Source organism: Bemisia tabaci, chromosome 2 (assembly GCF_918797505.1).
Source record: "Bemisia tabaci chromosome 2, PGI_BMITA_v3".
Classification (NCBI taxonomy): domain Eukaryota; kingdom Metazoa; phylum Arthropoda; class Insecta; order Hemiptera; family Aleyrodidae; genus Bemisia; species Bemisia tabaci.
The window spans coordinates 72,944,667-72,972,016 of NC_092794.1; the positions used below are offsets into that span (position 1 = coordinate 72,944,667).

Genomic DNA, 27,350 nt, shown 5'->3' on the forward strand with positions numbered 1-27,350 from the left:
TCGTTTATTTTGGCCTACCTCTTCTCTTCTACCCTCCCCCCTCTCCACAAGTCAATCTTACGTGCTACGGAATCAGGAATGGACGGCAGAAATGATAATGTTTCGTGAACGAAGTCGAAAGTTTTGAAGTCTTTTAAGTTGCGTCCTCCAATTTTCTTCAGCTCAGAGGAAATTCTTCGCTTTAACGCCTTTATTTATGTAATTTAGTTCTGTGTAGATTGCAATGTTTTGTGCACGATCGGTTCTCAACAGTGAATTTCTCCATCCTCTCTCGGGTTTCTCTCTGATTGAGGCATCCGCGACCTCAGAAATGGAGTACCTTCTGTTTTAGAAATGTTGTTATCATGAATAAGATTGTTTGATGTGTCTTCGCCCCGATTTCTTCTGGTGAGAATTGTAAATTTATTTTGTTTCTAGATCTACCCCATACCAGCATATTTGCAAGAATGAGTTCGACAAGTAGGTCTCCATAGATGTAGTTGATTACTCTGTATGGATTTTTATCAGAATCCCAGTCATGACTGTCTCTCCCACATATTATTCGTGTTTTAAATAATTTTAGGCATGTTTTGACCAATCTTTCAATAGTATGAAGACCTTCACCAATCAAAGGATTTGTGAAAATGAATTCATCTTCACATCGTATTTTTTTTGCCCAGTTACTTATAGGTTAATTTTTTCTATTGTTGAAAATTATTTACTGACATTGACATCTCAAACACTTACAGGGCTCTTACAAGTCTTAGACTGTGCCACCAATTAAACATAGCTGCACTGCATGCAGTCTGTGAATTTATCCAAGAGCATACAGGCGGTAATTATGATCAATCAGGTTTAACTTTCCCTGTTGAACGTTCAATTTGCGCCGTGCCTGATATGGTTGTGAACTGCTGCCCACTGCAAGATTGAGTTATTGTTTTCATGCTAACTGTAGCGTCCAGCAGTTTTCTGAAAGATGGCATCTGAATATGGATCCACTGGCTTTATTTCATAATTTTCCCACCTTATTGAGGCTTAGATAATCCTCACATTCAAAGCCTTTTTGGTCTGAAATGCTAAAAATTAGTACTATTCACACTATGCCAGGTTTTACTTATCCTTGTATTAATTTGATAACTTTTTTCACGTAGCTATTGAAGCAGGCAACTGTTTTTATAAATACATGATGAACATACTCAACCTCAAACATTTACTTCCCTATGCTTTGCTTTAAGAGTCATTATAATTGATTTTATGATACTTACTTTCCTTCCACTGGTGTACTTCACTTTTTCCCAAGAAGTGTCTCTTTCCTTTGGTGTCACCTGTTCATTTCTGCCTGTGGGCCCACTAATACAAATTAGTTTCTAATTGGGCATATTTTAAGCATCAATACCTGCTCACAAACCCTATGCAAACTTGTAACTAGCAGTAAAAGAATTGTTGAGTAAAGTAGCCAATCATTATTCTTCGATCCGTGTTGCCTTTATACTTACTGAGAGTTTAATGAGTGATTGAAGTTTGCCTAGGATATATTCATGTAGTATATCATATTTTTCCTGACTGATAGTTTTTTTTGTTGTTGTTGTTGTTGCAGTTTCACTGATGGCTCATGTCTCAACTCAAGGACATTTGTCACCCATGGTGTGCCCATTGGCCAAATTGGGCCGATCGGCCCCAACTTACGAGCAAAAATATAATGGTCGTAATGTTTACCACGCTGGAGATAAGCTAGATCTGCCTATGCAACACTCTCCGTCCTCCCCACCTTCTTTTGTAAATAGATCCATATCAATCGGCAACTACACAGAGTCAACTAATCATTCGCTCCTGCATTACGATACACAGACGAATTTTGAAAGATCATCCCCATGCTTGGATCAAGGATATCACACTCTCATTTCATTTGCTTCGCAATGTTGGCAAGATACTCCTTTCAAAGGCAAACGCGCTCAGTCCAAGAGCAATGCGTTTGACCGACTTCCGGATGAAGTTGTGCTCAAGATCTTTGCTTGGCTTTCAAGCAGCGATCTAAGCGTTTGCGCAAGGGTTTGCAAACGGTGGGAGATCCTAGCATGGGAACCATCACTGTGGCGCACAGTAATTTTGAAGGGAGAGGATGTAAGTGGCGATAGAGCCGTCAAAACAATTTTGAGACGGTTTACGCAGCCATATGTGCAGAGGCTGTATTTACGGGACGGTGCTCGGATAACTGACAAAGGATTACCCTCCTTGGTGCGTAGGTGGCCTAATTTAACGCATGTGCAACTGCAAGGATGTGTTGCCATAACGGACTCCTCTGTTTCGGAACTAGTTGCGAAGTGCCCCAATCTTCAGCATCTTGATCTAACAGGTTTGTTCATTTACTTACCTCTTTCAAAAGTATATACACTTAAAATAGCTTCTAATGTAATGAAGGAATCAACCAAGAGTTTGGATGAGCAAAGCTAAAAAACTTCAATATTCCGACAATGAAAAAGTTCTTTATTATCAGAAAATAGCCTTCACGATTTTTGCCTCAGATATAAAGTCATGCTCAACAATTAAACAAATCTCACCTCCCTTAAAGTCTGTTTCTGATAATTTGCCCTTTTTGCTGCATGAGCATAGCACAGATCTGATGCTCACTCAGCAAAAAAAGACCAGTTAGACGAAACAGGCTCTAACGCTTGGATGAAAACGAATTATTAAGTATAAGAAAGTTTTCCCTCTCAAAAATGAAATGATTCTAGGTAGTAGAAAACCCTACCAATGTACTAGCACTACCCTAACAACTTCAAAGTACCAAAGTAGTGCAGTAGTGTACTTCAAAGTAGTGCAGCGTATGTAAAGTATATAAAAACACTTTATTGAGTGAGCACCTTTACAAATTTCCTATTACTTACCAACAAGAAAAAAACACTAATATATGTGGTGCAAACTGTATGTACCAAGGTCCAGCCTTGCACTGGTACTCTTTTCTGCTCCAAATTTTGGACTCGAATTAAAATTTGTGAACTTTTTGGCCATGTTTTTTCCCTCAAATTAGTGTGGACCCTGCACTATTTTACCACCAGGTTTCCTATTGCATATGAATGGAATTGAACAAAACAGAACCGACATACATTCAGAGGAAAAATGAGGTTGGAATAATTTAAACTTTTGAACGATTTCAATACTTTATCAGGTTGATGAATATCAATGCATTGATCATTTTAACTTACTTAATGTGTCACATGTAATCCTCTACTGTTAATTCAAAGTTGGAATAAAATATTTTTCAAAGCATTGATTTTAACCTCTCCTATTGAGTCTACAGGAATAAAACTTGAAACCTCTTTTCCTTGGTTCAATCTTAATGGTACATTGTACCTCTTTGTTCAGCCTTGGTTCTGTTGCAAGTTGAAATATTATATGAATGACTCAACAGAAAACCGATTTTTCTCATTTTCAATAATTTTGTCTTTCTGTTTTATTCAAAGGTTGTGCCCAATTGACATGCATCAATATAGAGCCCTCAAGGCGCCTTAGTCTAAACTATTTAGATTTGACAGACTGCTGTTTGATCGAGGACGAAAGTCTATGGCTCATAGTGAAAAATTGTCCTCAATTGGTGTATCTGTACCTGAGGAGGTGTGTCAAAATAACAGGTATGTTGAATGGAAGGAAAGGAGTGCCGTCATCTCATCCTGAGCAAATTTATCAGGAAAGAATTGCCTTGTAGTTTAAAAACAGTTGTATTAACAGTTAACCCTCTATGGCATGAATTCATTTTGGGTTTTTTATTTTAAAGAACACAAATCTATGATGTAGCTTTTGTTAAAACATAAGATCATTAATTTCCTCCTTAAAATTTCAACATTTTGATAGTCATTTTGTCAACATAAGTAAATGTTGAAAAGATTTGCAATATCTTGCCACACAAAAATAGTTTAATGAGTATTTGAACGAACAAAAGATGTGTCATTACAGTGCATGCTATGCCATAGAGAGTTAAGTTTCCTGATATATGGCATTGTAGCAGGTACTGTTTTGGCAGTTGTTCGAAAATATGGTGATCTTGTACAGCGAAAGGATAAAGCTTGTTTTGTAAATAAATCGCTTACCTATTTTTAAATTCAGATTAAAATCAGAGTGCCTACATTTCTGGGAAACCTGGAAAATAGAATTCCATCATGAAATTCCAGGGAAAAATCTGGGAACTTCATTGAAAAGTCTAGAAATCTGTGAAATCTTGTTTGAAATCTGAAGAAACCAATGCGCCATCTGCACAATCAAAGTGTCAGCCTGACTCTCAATGTTCTGAGTTGCACACTGTAAAGAGAATGGAAGAGTAATGAAGTCCAACAAAGAATTGCATTTTTTCATTAACTGAACAATTAATTCCTGAAGAGAAAAGGTTTACACATTTCTACCTTTTTTATAGAAAGCAACAATATAAAAACTGTAGACTGGTGGTGGCCTATGAAAAAACGTAATACACATGGAGCAGTTATTCGATAGATGGACGTGGAACAGTCCAATTGCTTTTCTTGTTTTAACCTCAATAACACGGGATCTTACAAGAGTTTTTACAATAAATGATTTAGCATTGAAATTGTCATCATAATTGCATTTGAAGAATGATTAGGTTTCATAACTTGACACAGATTTTCAAACAGTTGGTTTTGAATTTGATATAAGTCCTCATTCAGCAACAGTCCCCTAAAAAATCGTGGGAACCGACTATCCTTGTCTTAACCCAGACAGTTGCACCTGGTGCGTCACAGAATTCACCATTGACTTAGCATAGGATCACCCTATGTATAGTCTCTCGAACTGTTGATCGAAAGTAATGCCAAAACTTTTTCAGTTCTAAGCTCGTAAATTCTCATTGTGAAAAGTTGGAGAATTTCGATAAATTGGGTCAGGAAAAATCTGGACAAGTATAGGAATTTTTACACCCTGTCAAATCTCTTTGTTTTTAAGTATTCAATTTCCAACCTTGTCTCTTGCATTGAAGACACCAGGTTGTTTGCCCTTCGATTCCAGCTATGCACTGATAAATTGGACAGATCCCATTGGAATACAATCCAGATATTATAAGAAGTGCCTAACTTAATTTATGGATCCTCCCCAACAACTTGGTGTGAAAAAAAAAAGTTCATTCAAAGGTAAATGAATGTATTTGCTGCACAGCATCGCAGACATGGCAATTAACCAAAATAATTATTAAAGCTTCTCATGTTTTCTTCTGTTGCATTCAAATGAAAGTTCAAAACGAAGCCATAGAACAACCATGAGAGCTGTATCTTCACTCAGTTGAAGATTATCACCAGAACTGTTGAAATACCTCAAGGCCCGTTTATAAAAAGTTTTTGTAACCTCTCTTTTTGCACTTGAAGCCTTCATGAACCATTTGGACGTATTTCTGCCAAACGGAACTATGTGCATAATGTCGTGAGCCCTGTTACGCATATATCATTATGGGTCTCAGGGCTCATGTCTCAATGCACATAGTTCCGTTTGGCAGAAATACGTCCATTTGATGGTTGTTGCTTTTAAAATCTGTCGATAAAATATTAATTTGTTTGTTTTTTTTCAGATTGTGGAATTAAACATGTGCCAATATTTTGCTCCGTTCTCCGAGAACTGAGCGTTTCAGACTGCAACAAAGTCACTGATCTGGGACTGTATGAATTAGCTAAATTAGGCTCTACTTTAAGATATCTGTCAGTGGCAAAGTGCGACCAGGTTTGTAACTTGTTTTATTACATTGCCTTTTTTTTTTTTTTTTTTTTTTTTTTTTTTTTTCTTTTTATCTTTTTTTCTCTTTCCCCCTTCAAGAAAATCACAATTTTTCCATCAAAATTTCTCAACCTGGTTAAGAAAGAAATCCTCTGCCAACTCCTTTGGGAACTAAAGATTAGAATTCAGGAAAATTCATCATTTTCAAAACATTCTGCACTAAAAATGAAAAGCGTAGGCAAATAAAAATTAGGGTAATTTTTCAGCACCTGTCACCTCCGCAAAAAAGTAAGAAGTAAGCACTAGTAAGTTTCCTTTCTCAGAAATTTAAAAATCTATCCAACCTTTAATAGAGACTCGGAAATCGCAACAAAGAGAGTCCATTAGTATTGTTTTAAAGTCTTTGAAGGGAAAAAAATAACAATAGGGAAGCACTCAAAAGAACTGAAACTTCTAGATCGCCAAGAATTCCGTGACTCTTTGCATGTGTTGTACCAGTTCGAAGTTTCCGTAACTTCAAATAATCACTTTCCTTGCCTTTTTCCTGTCACATATTATCTTTTCTTGATCGTTTTTCAGTTTCCAAATCTAGACTAGGAGGCAAGAGAAGTGCCCAAGACATCGGTCTTGTGTCCCAAATACCAGGACAAATCTTTTCTGGAAAAAGAATAATAATTATGTGCTGTCTTTCCATTTTCCCCATACTCCTTCACACAAAGACTTGTGCTTCAATTTTATCATCCTCTCTATTCGAATAAAGTCATTTGTAGGACGTCCGATGGAAAGGGTAAGGAAGGGGAGTAAGACGGTTGATGGGTAGGAGTGAGGAAGGGGAGTTCAAAGGTCAGAGTTTTAATAAAGTGAGTCTTTACTTTCAGAGGCCTTTGTTTAGTCATGGACAGCTCTATGTGACCCTGTCAAGGTCAACTTCAAAAAAAGGAATCAAAATTCAGAGTAAAGAAAAAGTCAATAAGAATATTGTTTGTCAGGAAATTTTTCTTTGAAACATTGTTTTGTTAGGTATTCAATAGAAATAATTTGCCCATCAACTGGCAACGGGCGATTTCGACGATTTCGCTGGCCAGGGGGCGCAGCCCCCTTGTTTTCTATACATCAGCGTTTGGATTTTCATTTGAACACCTGCATTTAAAGTATGCTTCTTTTGGACCCTGTCATTTTTTCTAGAAAGTAGTTACCCTGTCAATGTTTACCCAGAAGTGGTTTTTTTTTTTTATAGGTATATATATTTTTTTAAAGAAATTGTTCAAAACTAACCTTTAATACAGATGCATTTTAACAAATAATTTATGGTTAATGGAACTATAGACATCGAGGGCTAACAAACAATACCGCATAAGTAACTATTTTGGCAAAAATGAGACAGCGACTTTGCCACATTTAACTGACTATTTTGGCAAAAATGAGTCAGCGACTTTGCCATATTTTATACCTAGTATAAAGTACGCAAGCTGATGATTTTAGTTATTTTCAAATTCTGTAGGGGAGTGCTGCCAAGACACTGTAATGTGTGGAAGAACTGCATATCTAACCTTAAAATTACAAAAATGGTGAGGGTGTCTCTTCGTTTTGCAAAATGGTCAGTCTGCAGATAGGCAATATTGTTCACCAGCTATCGACATGCCTTTTCTGCAACATCTCATGTAAAACGTGGCAGACACTAAGATCAGAATATTATGTTCCTGGTATATATTTCAAATTGCTTGCTTGCAAAAAAAAAAACAAATTTTACACAGTTGCAACTCAAGTTTTGGCGTATTGCGATAAAATAATTTTTCTTGACAAGTTAAGAAATACTGCATGATAAAAAGGAGATAAAAGTCGAGCAATGTCACACTCGATTTATTTGAGGAATGTTCATTAGTTTTCAATTGTGGATTTAAAATGTGAAGTATGAAAGTTTATATAATTCTTAACCTGTGCCATAATCCATAGTAATCCTCTTTTTCTTACCCTATGAACAAACATCCTTTGTGAAGCATGAACCTCATAGTGAATCATCTATGTTTTAGGTGAGCGATGTTGGTCTCAAGGTGGTCGCCAGACGCTGCTACAGACTGCGCTACCTCAATGTACGAGGCTGCGAAGCCGTGAGCGATGATGCAATCACTGTCTTGGCCAGATGGTGCCCGCGGCTGCGCGCATTAGATCTTGGAAAGTGTGATGTTAGCGATGCTGGTCTCCATGCCTTGGCGGAGTGCTGCCCGAACTTGAAGAAGCTGAGTCTGCGGAGCTGCGATCTCATCACGGACATAGGGGTGCAATATATCGCGTTTTTCTGCCGGGGTCTCCAACAACTGAACATTCAAGACTGTCAAATCACTGTTGAAGGGTATCGTGCCGTTAAAAAGTATTGCAAGCGATGCATCATAGAGCATACCAATCCAGGATTCTTCTAGAGTTCAAACAAAGGTCTGTTTTGGGAATGTCTCGAAAATTTTAAGTGTTGAAGCTGACAAACCAAGTTTTTTGCCAATGATGTATGAAGTTTTTAGCTTGGCAGTAATAAGTTGTGCCTAAGAATGTTGCATTATTTTTCTTTTTTACTGACAACTACCTTTCCGTCCTTGCCAAAATCTGGAGCTATTTTAGTCATCTCCTAAAACGTACAAAAATGTCACCACAAGATGCTCAATTTGTTGCAACTTTCCATGATAAACAAAGCGATTGAGTCTTGTGATGGAATAACACTAAGTATATGTCCAAAAATCTCACCTAGCCATTCCTTTAAGGCTTACCAGCCTTATTCTCTGCATTATTTCGTAACTGCTCAAGTATTTCCCACCTGCAGTTCAATTTGCAAAAGATGACCGAAATAGATTCCTTTTTCAGCTGTGTAATGCTTGATGTGTCAATCTGTCAATAAAAAGTTGACAAACCTATTTGCCACTGCGCAATAAACTCATAGCTATTGATAAGTGGAGGGTTTATCACCTGGTGATCAGGGCAGGGTTAGAAAGCAACTGTTGTCGATTGATTTAGGAATGCCGTAAGTTTGAAATCAAGGTAAATTTCATGAAATTTGAAATACTTCATCTTCTTTTTCACTTATTTGCGTTTTTCTCTCTCCCCTTCCTCCCCTCAGCTTTATCATTGCCTTTCTTTCTCACTGCTCCTCTGAGTGTACCAAATGTTTTTGCGTTTTGTCTGATGTGGAATGCTTGAAACTTGAATCATCTCCTGATTTTTTTAAAAAGACATATCGATTCCTCAAAACTCTTTCACCAAGTTTCAACAGTGCTTTAATGGAAAATGTTTCATATTTCTGAAATCATGCAGTTCAGAATCTTTTGCGCCCCTGAATTTGTTTATACTTTTACAATGAAATGATAGCTCCTTTAATATCTGACGCATCAAATAAGCTATTATTTCTCATGACGTCTTGTAAACTCTGTAGTCTGTACTTTGTGCCTTCAATTACCTAGCAAAAAGTTCAAAAGATGAAACTAAAATTGTTTCAATTTCTTCCAGAATACATGTAATTTTTATTGAGTTTCTTTTCAATATAACTTGCTAATTTTGCCTTTTTACACTGTTCCTTAATCAAAATTCTGTTTTGCAAATTCAGCTGTAAAGCTTAAAAAACACCAATCTTTAAGATTCTGTAATTTTATAAATTTTGAACATAAGCAGTTGATAGTCCTGTTCTGTTTTGTATCATGATTATTCAAAAACGGAGGTTTAGAAGCTTCTCTACAGAATTGCGGGCTGTTTCTATCAATGTACCATTTTTAAATTGACTTCTAGCCAGAGTACAAAATTATGCACCTCAATATATGTTTTCTCATCGAAATTTTACATAGAATACATCAGACGCTTTGAAACTTTCCATTTTCAACTCATCAAATGAAAATAAAAGTTTTTGTCAACATTAATTCGCTCATCCTGCCCACAAAAATGCAAAAAACCAAAGTCTGCTGGAGCCAAATTGAACACAGAAGTAATCTGATTTTCTTCTATGATGGAAGGATTTTCCCATGCACTAACTTTTTTTGATAAGGTTGTAGGTGTCTTGTAACAAGAGAGAAAGAAAATGTTAGTAAAACTAGAACCCAGTTATTTACAGGACGTATAGGTTGATTTTACTACCTGCTTTGACCTACAATGATTCTGGTTTTTCAGCGAGTGGGAAGTTTGAATTTTCCATTTACAATGTTAACTATTAATGTTTAATTCTCTTTTGTGTTGTTCTTAAATGTTTTCGATACGTCAAGCGTGTTTTGTGTAAAATTTTTTTAAAAAAACATGCGCTGTAGTGCTTGATTTCTTACCCTATCTAGTGGCTCATAGTTTTACTCTGCCTAAAATACTCTTAACGCAGTGAATGTTGTGTGCCTATTTATTTTATACTGATACCTATACATTTTATAATTATATTTTTCAAAGGTCTTACTGATTTTTTATTATATTTTATAGTTTTATATTTTGTATACTTTTGTACTTTAAATATAATGTTTCTTTGTGAACAGCGTGTACTTTTTTCAGTTCTGCCATTTCCCAAAAATACCTCTTAAACTCAGAATTTTTCAATTTTTCAGAGTTATTTCGCAGAATCTCTAAGAATCCTATCATGTCTCTAATTTTGTGGAAATTTTCCCTGTTTTCTCCTTTCCTTATTGTTTTGAGCAATTTTTTGGTTAAATCTCACATAGGTTCCATTCCGAAGTTTCAAAATCTCTGCTCCTCTTTCTTCTTTTGAAGAGAAACAAGCCAACTCTTTAGCTTAAAATTCATACTGAATATTCTACTTACAGAGAGAAAAATCAAGGAAATGTTCTAAAAATGACTTTGACTTATTTTCTACAGAAAAAGAAAAGTAAGACAGGAAGTGTGCGACATTGCAAACGGAGATAAATGGTTTTGCACTTTAGGCATCGAAATGCTGGGATAATTTTAGGGTGATCTCTCCATTCTGACTAGTTCTGTGTAACTTCTTTCAGAACTAGCGATTCCGTGCCTGTAATCTCAACTCGTTGATAATTTACCTAATTTTCCGCATTTCTTAGCCTTTAGCTCACATGGTTTAAAAACAGTAACTGCCAATTTGGTACAAAACTGTTTGCATTTTCTTCTCATTGAACCACTTCTGAGGTTACAGCCCACAATATACCTGGTTCTACTTTTTTCATGCTGATTCCATAATTTTTATTTTTTTTTTATTACCCTGGAACTTTTGTAAGAAGTCAGATCTAAAAAATTTCGAATCTTTGGTCCACCAAGATAAGCAGCACTACCTTTTTGCTTTTCTGTCTTAAATTCGCGTTTTTGAAATAAGTAGAAGCCACCTTTCTTTTTCAACAAAAATGCAATACTTTTATTTCATTAGTAAAAAAGAGGAAGCATACTAAGTTGCATGGATTGGATCCATTGATAAATAAAAGGAATAAATATACACTTTTGGATTAACAAGCTATCAGTTAGAAATTGAACATTGGATAAGAAAACATTCTGCACACCTCACTATGATTAAGACTCAAAAAAACAGTCATATGATTTCAATGATGAGCATGGTAAAAGAATAAGAGGAAAATATGAAAAAATAAGAAATTCAGACAGGAACATTTAGGAGACCTAAGTCAGAAGATTCTCAATCAGTATTGAATTCAGTTCATCAGGAGTAAATTCAAGTACTACGTACATCTTCGAGTGGTTCTCTTACAATGTTCTTTGAGAGTATTAAGAGTGAACAATAATTATGCTTTTTATGATGGGCATGGACAGCACTTCTGTGATTAGGAGAATAATGAGTAATTACAAGGGAATTTCTAACATTCGTAAGTATATGAGCTCAAAAAGCAGGGGTATAGCATGAGGACTGAACAAAGGTAAGAAAAAAAACTAAGTTTTACTCACTTGCACGTAAGTTGCAATCTTTATTTAAGGCGTTTCGGTCATCCCAGATGACAATCGAGGACACCGCACCAAGAATAGCCTATGACTGGAAACCGCGTTTTGAGAAAAACTTATTTAAAGTTTTGTTTTTGATGTACTGCGCAGACTTTTCTATGCAGGTACCCTGTTTGGGTGTTTTTGGGTGACCTAACCCTTCTATTGAAGGATGCCGGGTAGATTTTATGATACATTTTGGGTTTACACTCGAAAATATTTAATTTAACAAAGCGGTTTATAGGCCATTTTATGCCCAACAGTCATTTTGGTGGCAATATGAAGTATAAATCACTTTAATCACGCATGATTAACGCAAAATGAAAGAATATCAATAGTGAGTAAAGAAAGGGGTAACTAGCACCTTATAGGCCCTTAAGTTTATAGGCCCGTTTGTAGGTCGTTCTTGCACCCATCGATCCAGAGGCCTGACTGAACTCGGAAAAAAAAGGTTTTTCGACCTCGAGCCGTTACCTATCTATATTCTATCACTACCACAGCATAGTCCAGGGTACGTAGAATCCGAAAAGCAGATGGGCGTAATAACAACCTATACGCCTATAGGCTAATCTTGGTGCGGAGTCCTGAATCTTCTGAGACTCGCATATTGCTGGGACCAATTAAAAGTACAATGAATGTTCAAGTGGGTAGAAATTTGTTTTTTTTTTCACCAAGAGGAAAGACATTTAAAGTCCCTGCTTGAGGCCACTGTGTTGGCCATTCACTATTTTGACTCTGCTTTGCGCCAAGGGTAGAGCATGACAGCATCCTAACTCAAGCTCCCGTTCAAAAAAAATATGTGCCAAATCAATCCTGGAGATAGATCAATTTTTCTTTAAAAGGCCTGAGATTAATAAATCTGTACTGTTGAATGATATCCTGATGAGCTCAGAAAGATAGGTCAATTAATTCATTCTTACAAACATGTCAGTGAACTCTTTTGACCTCTGTGCCCTTTCATTAGGGAGTAAAGAAAGGCTGAGTCATTCAAGCTCTAAGATAACATCCTTGGTGTACTGATTCCTGATTTATACAACATTCAGTGTGTAGAACACTTCAATAACAAAACTTTAGTGTTAGGATTCTTCACTAATCACTATATTACCTAACGATAAAAATATTCTGAAGGATAAGTTCAATTCTGCAGGCAGATCAGGAGCTGCGTTACTTTGCAAGAAAGAGTAGATTACTGAGAAACCTAGAACTACTTTGTCGCCAGGTTGCAAGTCCGAATTTGGCGTCACGGCGATTCGGATGGCTGTTTTGTTGTTTTTTGTCCATAGACAGTTCCTGAAACAAGAGAGCAAAATATGGATGTACTTATTCAAAATTTTATTGAGCGTGGATTAAATTGACGATGGAGTAAAATATTTTTAAAAGGAGCAAAAACTCTGGACTGTATAGAGGAGTTCAGGATTGAGAAATTTCATATATATTTGACATATATATTCATATATTTAATATATATTTTGAGAAATTTCATATTAAATATCCTACAGAAAGTAAAAGCCTCGTCTGAACGTCATTGAGTAGAAGAATTCTACTAACAAAGAGAGTTACTAAAAACCTTTCAGGGACCTATATGCATTTTTGAAAATTAAAATCTCCCAAAATGCCCAGAAAAATAGTTTTCTTTCTTTTCAACTATGATGAGTACAATAATTTAAATCCCTCCATTGCCGTTTTTTACTTTACTTGATCTTTAGTTGTCGCCACAATGCCAACAAGAAAAGAGAAAAAATAAATGTTTATTTCCTCACAATTTGTGAAGCTATAGCTCTGAGGGTTTTGAATTGATTCTTGAGGCAGTTTCGGAGACAAAATTGTACGGCGCAAAATTGTTTAGAGCTCAAAGAGGCAACTCCTGGAATCATTGAAAATAATCTTTGCACAAATGATAATTTAAAATAATGAAAACCACCAACTGCACAAAAAATGAATTATTCTATCAAACTTACTCATCAACACTGCTATCATTTTCTGCAGGGATTAAATCTGGTGTATCATCAAAATCTGCCGCAGAGTTTTTAGGTTGCAAAACGACAGTTCGATTGTAGATATTGCTGTATGCAGTGACCTCCACTTTTTTGACTCTACCAAACTGTGGAAAATGCAGAGGAAAAATTTGAATTAAAAGAGATTGCAGTACATTACTCGAGCTAAAATTTTACTTGGGCATAAATAAAGTAAGGAGCATTATTTTGTACAAATGCTTTTGGTTCTATCCTTTTAATGACAGCTCCATGGTGGTAAAACCCCACTGGGAGCCCTCATTATGACATCAACTGGACTACATTTTGCAATTTGGACCTATAAATTCTGATTCATCCGAAAAAACACTTATGTGCATAGGGAAACTAATGGCACATACGTTGTTTTTAAACCGGGCTAGAATTTATAGTTCCTAATTGCAAAATGTAGTTCAACTTATCAATTGAAAGTGCCCTCTTGAAATAGTCGTCAAAAAATTATACAAGCAATGTTCCCGGGTGCTCCATGTGCGAGACCTGTATGCTCTGCCTTTCTCCGTGCTGCTATTCGCTACTTCATCATTCTGTGACGTCAGGTGTACGAATATTTTAACATACGGAAGCGTTTTCCCATAAGGTTTTTGTCCGTACGCTGTCCACGCCAGGATAGGAAAGATACGCACAGCACAGATATACGCATATGCTTGGGATCACTGCATGCAAGTAGCGGTGTAAAGAACTCAATTTGGAGTTTGTCAGCTTTTCAGTTAATAATAAAGATGTAATAGCCTCAAAATATCTCAAAACTAACATCTAAAAATCTTTGGCAGATCATTCTTCTTTTAGATTACATTTTTATTGTAGTCTGTAGACTTTAAATGAACATTGAGTACTAACCTTAGTTTCTTCTCTGTCATACTTTGATATTTTTTTGACAATAACATCTGCGTTTTCTTCCTCATCCTTGGATTCAAGTCGATCAAAGCTGATATTAGTTTTATATCCAAAAGGGTTAATGAATTTCAAGATAACATTTGATGCTTTTCCAGGATAAAATGGATTCACGCTCACAATCCGAACCTCGGGCATATGATAACTGAAAATTGATTCAGAGAAAAATTAAGCATCAAATTAAAGTCTACAAAAAGACAACAGATAAAAATAAAGTACATAGGTTGTAGAGAAGTGAAACTATAAAAGACTAGATAAGGCTTCAAATCTAAAAAAATATGAGAGTGATTACATTATATACATATATAATGCATGCATGGTACCTTGCTTTCATGGTATATATTGATGGTTGAACTGAAAAAAAAAAAAAAAAAAAAAAAAAAAAAAAAAAAGCGCATTTTACAGTTTCAATCGAAAATTTACCCATACATTTATTCCTATCTTAAAGAATATTATCTGTTATTGTCATATAATTTTCAGAAAATATTTTCGGAAAGGCATAAAGAAACTGCAAAAAGTTGAGAACACTATTCATTTAAATAAATAAGTGTGAAATGATAAACTTACAAGCAAGATGTGTTCAGTTTGTGCTTTACGCTAATGGGTTGAATTTCAGGCTTCAAAACGTTATGCTCACAAACCCAACAACGTCCTGATTTCCGAAGGATCAAAATTTTTCTAATCGGATAAAAATCTGAGCACAACTCCGGTTGAAACTCTGGCTGGGCAAATCTCTGTGGCAGTGTGGCAACTTGAAGGATACAAATAAAAAAATTAGCTAGATTAATTGGTTTGAGATTTTTTACAATCAGTCATATTCAAACATTATGTCTGTGAGAATTATAAGACTTTTCTCTTGTAAACGTCTACAGATTTCCGGGCTCTTTCAGCAACTGGTACTAACTCAAAGTCAAAAATTTCAGACCACATTACTTCTTGCAGAGACGTGTTATTAATTTCTCCTTTTTTTCTGATTTCTTGAAATGAGGCCTTACCCTTCACGGTGGCGAAGCATTGCAAGCTGACATGACTAAAGTACTTCTGGCCTTGCACATGACTTTATCTTTTATATTTGCTAATATTAATTAATAGTTATTCTTCACAAAAAGGAGCCTTCAGAAGTTTCAGAAACTTTATCTTCCAAAAAGATTTATTACACTGACAGGAAATAAATTGGGTCTCTGGGGGATTACAGGATTTATGGTTTTGTAGTTTTATAGGGTTTACAAATTAGGAATTTAGATATGATGATTTAATCAAATCTAAGAACGATTTTGGACTCTTTATTAAAATTTAGGTACATTGATTGCAGAGCGTTGTGTATATGAAGCATTCTTGAATTTTCTCATTGACTAGGATGTACCTAAATTTTAGCAACAAATTCCCTGATAAAAACCTGAGGTCCCTCCCCAATTTTCTCAGAATCTCTTGGGAAAAGATCAATTTTCCACTGAAATGAACCACAAAAATAAATATATTTTTTCACTTTTTTTGCTACTTATTTGGAATGGAGCTAGCTCAGATCGTCAAAACAACAAAATGTAGAGCTCAGTTTCCTAGCATAAAGATAGGGTATCTTCTGAATTCTGGATTTAGCCAAATACTTTTTGTTCCTTCACAAATCCCAGCATTACTCGGTTTTTTCATGCTCTAGAAACATGCCCGAAACAGCCACAATGTTTAGGATAATAATCTTAATAGGAATAGACATACTTTTTGATAGATCAGTGTGGTTCATGAATATGTCCTCAGGTAATTCTTCAGTGCATTCATTCGCTTCTGAGGGTGTTATTGGAGGAACAGTGACAGAGCCTGTATCTCGCGCATAATGAAATGCAGGTAAACCAACTTTTTGTCTCGCCAAAGACTGTGTTAAACCAAGGCTATGCTGAAATGAAAATAAGCATAAGAACTATAAGAAATTTGCCGCTGAAGACGCGGTAAATTTTCCTATTCTCTTTCAAAACAACCTACTTGCTTCGATTCAAATTCCTCCACAAGCAAAGAGAAATTAAATGATCACTTGGGATGATGAGCTCACAAAAATTATAATCAAAATAGTACCAATGCAAACTTCGAACCAAAGAATTTAAGAAAGCTTGAATTGAGTATTTTTAGTTCAATAAAGAAGGAAAAAAGCCCAACATCAATACATATATTTTCCTTTTTTGAATTTCTGGTGGTCAATGAAAGCTAAAATGACACCGAGTCAAAAATGGATTGTAAGTCTTCAATGAATGAAAAAGTGGATAGTTTGACTTGTAGAGAAAACAAAAAATTTGACTGTTATGAAAAAAAAACAAGTAGCAAAAGCTACCTGCTGAGGGGGCGCCGCCCCCCCAGACCCCCCCTTTCAAATTATATATGTGAGACTTTGAGTATCATAGAAGTCGTGCGGCGACATGCCGAATGAAATGCCACAATTAAAATTATTGGATCAGATGATGAGCTGATAAAAGCCTTACCCAGTAATTTGGGAACATTTCTGACACAGTTTGGTTGCTTTAACAATCACTTTGATTTGCGAAATACAAATCGTTTTCACTTCGTATGTAGTTAAATTTGATTTTGACTGACTTAGTTTCTGATGGATTCAAATTCATAATATACATTTAGGTTCCAGGGAAAGAAAAATGCAGATGAGCTACACTTCACATGAATATAGATTGATTAAAAATAAATAATCCGAAAAAGTGATGGAATAATTGATAATTGTTTACTACAGTAAATACTAAACCTAGGATTCATAGGAATTTTAAATAAAATCCCACCCATCACTAAAATAACCCATATGTATACAGGGTGTTCGAAAAGTCCCTTCCCCCCCTCTAACTTTTGACCTAATTGAGGTAGAGATTTGAAACTTGGAGGGTGTTCCTAGATCAAAGGGAGCTACTTTTTGACCCCCCCCCCAAAATTTTGGGGGGGCCCCATTTTGGGGGGGGGTCAAAAAGTAGCTCCCTTTGATCTAGGAACACCCTCCAAGTTTCAAATCTCTACCTCAATTAGGTCAAAAGTTAGAGGGGGGGGGAGGGGACTTTTCGAACACCCTGTATACTCGTGGTGCCTGCTCTCGGCTCGATTTCGCCGAATGGAATTCTTTATCATCGCGGTTGTCCTTGTTGTGTGCACCGAGTTTCAGGCGAATCTATTGGCAAAAAGTCGAGGTTGCCAATTGTTGACCATTTTGAACTTTAATCGGCGGCCATTTTGAAAAATTAGGGTTTTTTTTTAAAAATCTAACGTTGAATTCGTTATTCTCGGGTCAAAATACCCCAGATACCGAATTTCAGGTGAATCCATTGGCAAAAAAATCGAGTTTGTCAAATTGTCGGCCTTTTTGAGCCTAAACCGGTCGCCATTTTGAAAAATTAGGGTTTTTTTGGAAATCTAACGTTAAATTCGTTTTTCTCGTGCCAAAATACCTCCAGATACCGAGTTTCAAGCAAATCCATGTGCAAATAGCAGAGGTGCCAATTTTCGGCCATTCGGAACTTTGACCGGCCGCCATTTTGAAACGGTTTGAGATAATGACTTCCGGTTTGCGCGAAAAATTTTCTTTTTTTATGCTCTTTCGAACGAGGTATCACAAAGGGGGTCTTCCCATTTGAAAATTAAAAGTTAGGGTCCGTAACCCCCCAAAATGGGGCCCCCCCAAAATTTTGGGGGGGTCGAAAAGTAGCTCCCTTTGATCTAGGAACACCCTCCAAGTTTCAAATCTCTACCTCAATTAGGTCAAAAGTTAGAGGGGGGGAGGGGACTTTTCGAACACCCTGTATACTCGTGGTGCCTGCTCTCGGCTCGATTTCGCCGAATGGAATTCTTTATCATCGCGGTTGTCCTTGTTGCGTGCGGGAGGAAATGAAGGCGCGCTCGCAGTAGCAAGAAGCAGACGCGCCAGGTTGCTTGCGACGCGTGAATGTAGCTTAACCTCCACAGATTAACAAACCGTCGAGCAGCCACGCGAAAAGTCCTATACCTACATAGAGAAAAAAAAGGAGGTATTTGCATCTTGAGGTTTGTTTACCCTGTGACGTAGGTCTGTACAACCTGGCCAGCGAAATCCGAAATTCGAACTATGAAAAATTGACCATAATTTCCGATTTTCCGAGGTGTAAAATACACAACTCAGCAGAAGAAAGAAAGAAAAATCGATTCGATATTTCTGGAGATAAATGTATCGATACGGACGATATAGAAACGTTGAAATATCGATACAATATTTTGGTCTAAAATATCGATAGTCTGGTGGCGCGGAGCGTCTTCGAGGGGTTGGGCCGCGTAGTGGCCAGTCGCTAGACGATAGAATAATCGCACCCGAAGCCCGAACCCAAATTGAGCCTCATTCGAGCGGGTCTCAAAGCGAGGCCCAAGGCTGCAATCGCGGCCTCACAGCGGCCCGCGGCGGGGGGCGGCGGGGCTAGGCTAGCGGCCACCGACCCTCGGAAAAGTCGTAAAAACGAATGACTCAAGTTCACACGTGCAGGGCTCGGAGCATTGCAGCCAAATTGGTCTGTTTGTTATTCAGGGATAGTGTCCTAGCATAGGTTTATTTAAAAAACAATTAAATAAGAGGAAGGATTTCAACCCTGAACAATGAGACCACCGACAGCCTGCATGTGACCCTGGGATCACAGTCAGTCCCCCGTCAGTTGTGGTGAGCACAGTTACTGAGATGGACCATTTTTTTAGGGAGCGAACAAATCAAAATTTTGAGCCTTAAGTTGGTCGCAACCATATCCGGAAGTCGTTACAGTGACATTTTTGTGCAGTATGCTTCTGTGGAAAGTGCAACACTTAATGAATACTTTTGACAAATCGTGTTTTATCCGGTTTGCGCTTCAAACGTGATTTCTTTGTGGAGTGTCATACGTTCCTTTTTGAATTGAAAAACTCGTCAGATGCATTGGGTAATGGAGTAAGGCATCTCTCATTTCTTAACGCAGGGGGCGGCAAATTTTGCATTTTTTTAAAATGTAGGTTTAAAAAAAATCGGATTCAGAAAAAAAAATTACAAACGAGAAAGCGTCTTTCGGTGACACAAGAGAAAGCACCTTTAATTAGTCGAGTTAAGAGAGAAACTAAACACGCAATTTGGCATGGAGCGGTGCAGCAGTGATGATGAGGACTTGAGATAAAAAGGAGAAGCCCTCAGCGCGGCGCACGGTGAATCGAGTCAATGAGAGAGGTCGGAAAAAATTTGGGAACTTAAAACGCTCATAACTCCGTTTATACAAGAACCTTATGTTCTACAAGCTGTTCCACTGGTTTTCTCGTGATATTTTCTTCCAGTATCACCCCTTGAACTTTAAAATGTGACGAAATAAACATCAACATTTGCAGATTTTGTCAAAAATTTCATGTCCAACCCCTCTAATTGACTCAATCCACTGTGCGGCGGTCGGCGTGAAACGCATAACGCCTACAAGACTGTACGAATACTTCACGCATTGTGACAAACACAGTGCGGTCAGCGCGGCGCGCCGGCGGAAGTTAAAATTATTAAACCACACTTATGTTTGTTCTTGCATAATTTTTACCTTCATTTCTTACAAATGGAAGGCCTTGTTCACACATAGATAGGTTTACGGAACTTAACTTTCGCGCAAAGTTCCGTGCGAACTTTTGCTAGTAGTGAGGGGCAACGTGTCCTTTCTTTTAATTTTTCTTGTTTTGCCGGTTGAAAATGCGGGTGTGATCCCTGCGAAACGTCCCGGGTTTCTTATTATATTTTATGTGTTTCTTTTTTATTATTTGCGGCCTTAGTCCCGTTTTAAGTTGTTTCTCTGTTACTGTTTCGGGCCGATTAAGTTGTTTTTTATTGATGTTTCGAAACGAATGAGAAGGGGGCGGCAAAATACAGGTGGCCGATAGGCAGCAAGTAGGTAAATCCGGCCCATGGGCGGCAAGTAGGTAAATCCAGCCCTGTTTTTTAAATGAATTTTGAGTCAAATTTACGTGAGAAATTGATTTACCAAGATTATTTTTCTTAATTACAATTAACTTTCTTTTTAATAAAGTTTTTACGTCAATACATTTGTTCGTAATTTCCAATACTTTTTACGAAATTTTTATGTTAATTTAATTATTATGTAAATTTGACTTCCTTTTCCGAATTTTTTCTTTTTTCGCGTTTTTCTGTGACTTTTAACAATTTTAGACTTTCTTTCCTTACTCTAGTAAGGATCTAGTCGTCAGAATCTATCCTGAACGACAACTTATATTCATGGAAAATAAAGCTTTAAATGTTCCTGACCATTTTTTACCATCCAAACTCACTAGAACACATTGTATAGGTATATGAAAAATTTGAAGAGCATCGCTGTCAAAAGCTAAGTTCTCCTTCAATTTAGCTCTTTTTGTATGGTCTACGGGTAAGGACAAAACTAACTGTTTTTGCTAAACGCTTACTGTTTTTTATTCATAAAATTTGAAAGTCTCAATGAAAGCAAAGCTATGTCCAATCACAGCTAGGTATTTTTATTTTGAGACTGCACATCCCAACTTCTCCCACTTTTTCAGCCGAATTATTTTTTTTTTTGGGCTAGATTTTTGGTTGGTGCAGTAATGCTGATGGTTATTTTTAGAGGACTATGATAGTGAAACCTAAAGTTTCCAATGATATTTTATCAGCATAGTAAACTCAACCACGACTTCAATCATAAATAATTCCATTTAGCAAAATCAAGCTGAAAGGCACAAGTAAGGGTTCATGAAAGTTGAAGTCATAGCTCAACATTATAGGGTAGGTTCAAGTAACTTTTAACGTGTTTTAGACTTTTTTTTCTTACCGTAGACCCTGAAAAACCACTTAAATTCAAGGAAAATAAAGCCTTAAATGTTCATACCCATTTTTAAATGTCAGAACTCACTAGACCACATTATATTCATGATAAATTTGAAGAATATCGCTGTGAAAAGTTGAGTTTTCCGTAGATTTAGCACTTTCCGTATGGTCTTTAAGGTAATGACAAAAAATGCTAAATTGAAGGAGAACTCAACTTTTGACAGCGATATTCTTTAAATTCATCATAAATAAAATGTGGTCTAGAGAGTTCTGACAGTTAAAAAATGGTTATGAACATTGAAAACTTTTAGTTCGATGAATTGAAGTTGTCCCTTAGGGTCCATTAGCGCTAAGGAAAAAAATTCTAAAACTTGTTTGAACCAGCCCTATAATATTCTCCCACAGGATTCACTTTCAGACAGTAATAATTAATCAACATAAACATCAACCATTACTGATAAATCATCAAAGATCCTATTGGGCGAAATTCAGCCAAAAAGCACCAGTTTGGAGTCTTGACATTTTGGCCACCGTTGGTTGCTTATTTACGCTATTAAACTGTGACTCGATGATAAAGAATGCCATAGGGCGACATTCCGCCGAAAGGTACCCGTGTGGGTTCTTTACATTATGGTCACAGTTGATTGCTAAACGCTACCAAACCATGGCTAAATGATCAGAAATTCCATTTGGCGACACATGTTAACACTCTTTGAACATCTGAGGTATGAGTTCTGGAAATTTTGGCTATACTTGGTTGCTAAACGCTACTTAACAGTAAATGTTCAACAGTGACTTGATGATAAAGAATGCCATAGGGCGACATTCCGCCGAAAGGTACCCGTGTGGGTTCTTTACATTATGGTCACAGTTGATTGCTAAACGCTACCAAACCATGGCTAAATGATCAGAAATTCCATTTGGCGACACATGTTAACACTCTTTGAACATCTGAGGTATGAGTTCTGGAAATTTTGGCTATACTTGGTTGCTAAACGCTACTTAACAGTAAATGTTCAACAGTGACTTGATGATAAAGAATGCCATAGGGCGACATTCCGCCGAAAGGTACCCGTGTGGGTTCTTTACATTATGGTCACAGTTGATTGCTAAACGCTACCAAACCATGGCTAAATGATCAGAAATTCCATTTGGCGACACATGTTAACACTCTTTGAACATCTGAGGTATGAGTTCTGGAAATTTTGGCTATACTTGGTTGCTAAACGCTACTTAACAGTAAATGTTCAACAGTGACTTGATGATAAAGAATGCCATAGGGCGACATTCCGCCGAAAGGCACCTGTGTGGGTTCTTTACATTATGGTCACAGTTGATTGCTAAACGCTACCAAACCATGGCTAAATGATCAGAAATTCCATTTGGCATAATGGAGATGTTGCATGTGTGAGGAATTTGCGATTTGACTGTTGAATCTTGGGTAAAAGGTCACGAGAAACACGATGGTGCCACTGGTTTTCTCTGAAATCATCTCCCAAGCTAAAAAAAAAGCACTCAAGTTGAAGCCAAAATGAAGGGAATATCCCACCCTACCCTGAGAGTCCAAGTCTAGATCAAGACCAACTCTCCATGCAAAGATAGGGAGCTAATACATTGACAGGGCTACCAATTTATCTGGGGACTCCAAAACTGAAAACACGGCAACCTTGCTAATGTATTTGCTCCCTATCTTTGCATGGAGAGTTTGTCTTCATGTAGACGTGGACTCTCAGGGTAAGGTGGGATATCCCCTCCATTTTGGCCTCAACTTGAGAGCTTTTTTTGAGCTTGGGAGATGATTTCAGAGAAAACCAGTGGCACCATTGTGTTCCTCGCGAACTTTTATACAAGAATCAACAGTTAAATTGCAAATTCCTCGCACATGTAACATCTCCATTGGGCCAAAATGCACCGATAGCAATACCTCATATGTTACTTGGTTCCTCGAAAATTCTCCTCTTGGACTTAGCCTAAAAGTGTGGACACTTTTTAGCCTCCGGCGAAACCTAGAGTCTATACGGCTTCGCCGCACGACTAAAAACGGAGTTGTTGATTCATGACGTAAAAAATAATTTTATTTGATTATGAAAATTTGCTTACACCTGTGGAGACTTCTGCAGAACAAATGACTCAAGTGAGAATAAAAAGAAGGGAAAAAACGAGTATCTGTGAGAAAAAAAAATTGAATCTTTAAGTTAAATTCATGCAATAGGTCATTTTAATGGGAAATCACTGCATTATGCAAAACTTTTGCATTGTTCTGTGCGCATGAGTTTGAAGGAGAAAGAAAAATAGAAGAATTTGAACTTGCATACATACATAGCTACTGTAATAATCCATGTCTAAATAATTGGTTTTGGGAGCTATTTTCTTATTCTTGTCTTTGAGATCACGAGCTGCTACAGCTTTGTAGTAATCAATGAGCTCAGTGATTCTGGAGGTATTTGGATGTTCTTTTTCAGGCCAACCACCAATAGCTGAAAATTAAAGTTTCAACATTAATAATTGCATAGTCTTGCGAACGGAAGTTCTGTTGCGCAGTCTTCTTAAAAGTTCAATCAATGACTTTTCAAGTTCAAATGAAAGTGAGAGACACCTAAGAAAAAACTGTTTTGATATTTCTGAGAATGTATCTCAAGGATTTATTGATTATTGATATTCTCCGGAGTTTATGGTCTAATCTAAGGTTTTATTGGGTTCTTCAGATCATTCTGGATTACACTACCACCACTTGTTGCTTCAAGATGTGAGAAGATTGGCAAGATGTCATAATTGTGGTTTACTTAAATTTTATTTCGCTGAATCAGTATGATTCAATAATTTTTCTAGCGATAAAAGTCGGTCGAATTGACATGAAATGAGACTCAATACGGCTTTTTTCTTGTAAACACGATAAAGACAGTTAAGTATTCTTGGAATATGAAAAGTTCTATTACCTACTTTCCCCTGGAGGTTAGGGGGAGTAAGATAAGGAGAGAGTTAGGAAAACATATAGTTATTTGGACAAAGTGGTGGTGTTGTAACAAAATGGTGTAAGATAATCTACAATGCTGAAAGAGCTACAACTTATTAATTGACTATTGTTGTCTTCTCATCCTAAAATAATACTGTCATTGAAATATCTCATCAACATCTCTTTGTGCTTTTAGTCAAATCGCTCAAGAGGATTATCATCCATTATCAATCCATCTATCGAGCATCAAACCTTGAACAATTAAATAAGGAGTAAAGTAGTCAGTGTGTTTGATGACTTTATGGGTTATTTATGATACCCTGAGATATACTTCGACTTGCAACATTAAAGGAAATCTTACCAATGGTCCGATCTGGCAAATCAACATCCCTCGTGCTCCAACGGCAAAATGAACAGCTAAAATAATAATACTTGGTTGCCTTTGCGTTATCACCTTGCGCTTTCCCTGAGGTGTCTTCAAAACTGGCTCCTCTACCAGCAGATGTTGCTCGTAGAGATAGGGCCTGGAAACAACTGGGACAATCCATACAACTTGAACACCTGGAATCGACGAAAATAAAAAGTTAAAAAAAGCAAATTAGCAATATTAACATAATTAGAGAAAAATAAAGTGGAAGCATTGAGATCTTGAGTACATGAAAAAGAGACAATGTTCTGATTTGAAGATATAAAAAGGGTTCCGGTTTGAAAAATCAGTTGAGTTATATGGCTTAGGTACTGGCTGTTTGGGGGGTGCTGAAAAAAAGAGGAAAGAAATGATACTTAAAAAGCTCTGTAATCATCATCAGACCAATAACTATCGATCTAATAGGTAATCATGGTTGGTTATTTTAAATTTCAAAAAAAGGAAGAGGGTTTACAGATGCAGTTGCCAAGGGTACACAGGTTGCAATGATTGCAATTACATGGTAAAATTATTGCTCTTGCGTTAGAATGTCGTGTACATTGTCCATTCACTGATAAGGGGGGCTCCTCTTATTGAAATTCATGGCGATAACATTTAAATAACTAGAACTGGGGAAAGAAAAGAAGAGACGAAAGTCGCATCAGTCTGGATGCATCAATCATCATTTGGCCCATTGGTTACCATGTATATATCTGTTGAATGGTGCACTCCTTGGATGTGACATTTGTCTCTTCTTTTCTTTCCCCACCTCTAAATTGCAAATTTTCTAGCATTGCAAACTATCTTCTTTTTCTTACACATTGAACTCATTTTGTTGATAATATAAGATGAACACTTTCTGTCCAAATTATGTATAAATTATGCCATTTCTTAAAAAAAAAAAAAAAAAAAAAAACATTGCAATTTTATTGCACTTAGGTGCAATGTTATTTCAAAATTCTTGCTGCACTGTGCTGCTTAGGTGGGAGAAAAATAGACAGAAACTAGAACAAGACTTCTTTAAATGTTCCCTAAACCTTAATCACATGTTGCAAGTTTCGCTGAAATTAAGCCGATTGTAAGGATCATCCTTCATTGATAATGACCCTCCACTTGGGGCTTACTTTCAGCAAAACATGCAGCATGTGAATCAGGCGTAATAATAATAAGTAAACGTATGAACCACTCTGAACCCCAAACAGGCACGGTGTGGTCCACTGATAGTTTGTTTCCCGAGTGAAAATGTCATAATGAAGAGTCCAATGTCAAATACAGAAATCAATCTGAATTACTTCCTGAAGTTGGTGCTGGTGCTGCACTTCCTGGTGCTGACATTAAATGAGATAGTTTACAAACCTATTTTTCTTCACCCTGGCTTCTCCTGGTGGTAATGACATAGTGCAATAAGCGCAAAAGCAGCAATCAATCTGGGAAAGTAAAATAATTCATGAATGAGGAACACTTTTTGAAACATTTATTTATCAACATACAGTACTTGAAAATAGGGACTCACAATATTTAAGATCTAATTACATGACTCCCCACTTAAATTCAGCTGTGTCCTGCGTTAACTGTGTAACATATTGCACGATGACTGAGGTTTTCTGCTCACACTTGAGTGCTGAAGCTGAACTTAATTTTGGTACCAGACCGAAATCAAAGACTAAGTAGAACTGGTAAATTGGTTTCACGCAACCTTTTTCTTGAAGGCTTACAACAGTAAGTAAAACAAAACCTTCTCAAATTCCCTCTTAGCGAGCTTCCACAGCAAAATTTTGATACCTTGCAGCACCAACGAGCCACTCCAGATTTGGGCAAAATGCACCAAAATCGATTACTTTCTTTGGCTTATCTTACGATAAAAAATTGGACCTTCTGGAGAAAAAAATATAGTGTTACTTACTTCATGACATAGGCAATAGCTACAGCGTATTTTCATGCAAAATCTGCATAAAAACAGCTTCACTATTGGTTTCACACAGCCGCAACCGCATTCAATTAGAACAACCTCTTTCTCAAGAGAAAGAGCCATTGCAGTGTGATGAATCAGTTAGAGAACTTGAGCGAATTATGACACCACGGATACATGAAAAAACGAAAGGATTCTTCTGTAATTGGAAAAATTCTCGTAAGAAATAAACCCCACACAAGTCTCTCGGTATTTCCATCAATTGTCAATACAGAATAGCGATCACATCACTCCACTCCACCGATGTCAATGTCTCACTACATATCCATAGAGAAAAAAAAGGAGGTGTTTGCATTTCGGGCATCTTGGAATTTTTCATAGAGTATCTATAGCTTTGATGACGTCATTGGGTACAGCAACGTTTTTATCCTGTCGATTTTCTTGGAAATGGTGTAATTTAAGGGAAAAAGTCATTCTATAAAAAGTGCTTGAAATTATATAAAGAGTTGATTTAAGTAAAAAAATCGGACATTATGGTCCGTTTTTACAGCGTCAACATAACCCTCAACGAGCGTCTTGTTTACATTGATGACGTAGGTGGGTACAAATCCTCAAGATGCAAACACCTCCTTTTTTTTCTCTATGCTACATATCATCAATGTAAATATTAAATACGCGATTTTGAGGTTAGAATCCCTTCGGTTTCAAGGTGTGTTCACACTGATAAACAAGAGCGAGGTGCGCGTGAGCGTCGCTTCGCGTCGCCTGTCGCCCGACGCGACACG

General features: G+C 36.9%; 2 protein-coding genes and 1 long non-coding RNA gene across 3 annotated transcripts; 1 reads left to right on the plus strand and 2 right to left on the minus strand.

Moving 5' to 3' along the window:
* The first annotated feature begins 34 nt into the window (after window positions 1-34).
* Window positions 35-10,169, plus strand: Fbxl7 (F-box and leucine-rich repeat protein 7). Its single transcript, XM_019043926.2, has 5 exons — window positions 35-387; window positions 1,577-2,332; window positions 3,441-3,608; window positions 5,543-5,691; window positions 7,716-10,169. Exons 2-5 carry the CDS (start codon window positions 1,585-1,587, stop codon window positions 8,100-8,102), a joined length of 1,452 nt encoding a protein of 483 aa, XP_018899471.2. The 5' UTR covers window positions 35-387; window positions 1,577-1,584; the 3' UTR covers window positions 8,103-10,169.
* An 820-nt stretch (window positions 10,170-10,989) lies between these two features.
* On the minus strand, window positions 10,990-26,896 carry DCTN4-p62 (dynactin subunit 4). Its single transcript, XM_019043928.2, has 9 exons — window positions 26,560-26,896; window positions 26,013-26,083; window positions 24,612-24,811; window positions 23,617-23,774; window positions 16,224-16,398; window positions 15,078-15,261; window positions 14,457-14,655; window positions 13,548-13,690; window positions 10,990-12,879 (listed from the first exon to the last, which is right to left on the minus strand). The coding sequence occupies exons 1-9, from the start codon at window positions 26,686-26,688 to the stop codon at window positions 12,666-12,668; spliced, it is 1,473 nt and encodes a 490-aa protein (XP_018899473.1). The 5' UTR covers window positions 26,689-26,896; the 3' UTR covers window positions 10,990-12,665.
* LOC140223870 (uncharacterized) lies at window positions 18,733-21,059 on the minus strand. Its single transcript, XR_011899163.1, has 2 exons — window positions 18,899-21,059; window positions 18,733-18,866 (listed from the first exon to the last, which is right to left on the minus strand). It is a non-coding gene; the product is annotated as an uncharacterized lncRNA (long non-coding RNA).
* Window positions 26,897-27,350: the final 454 nt, after the last annotated feature.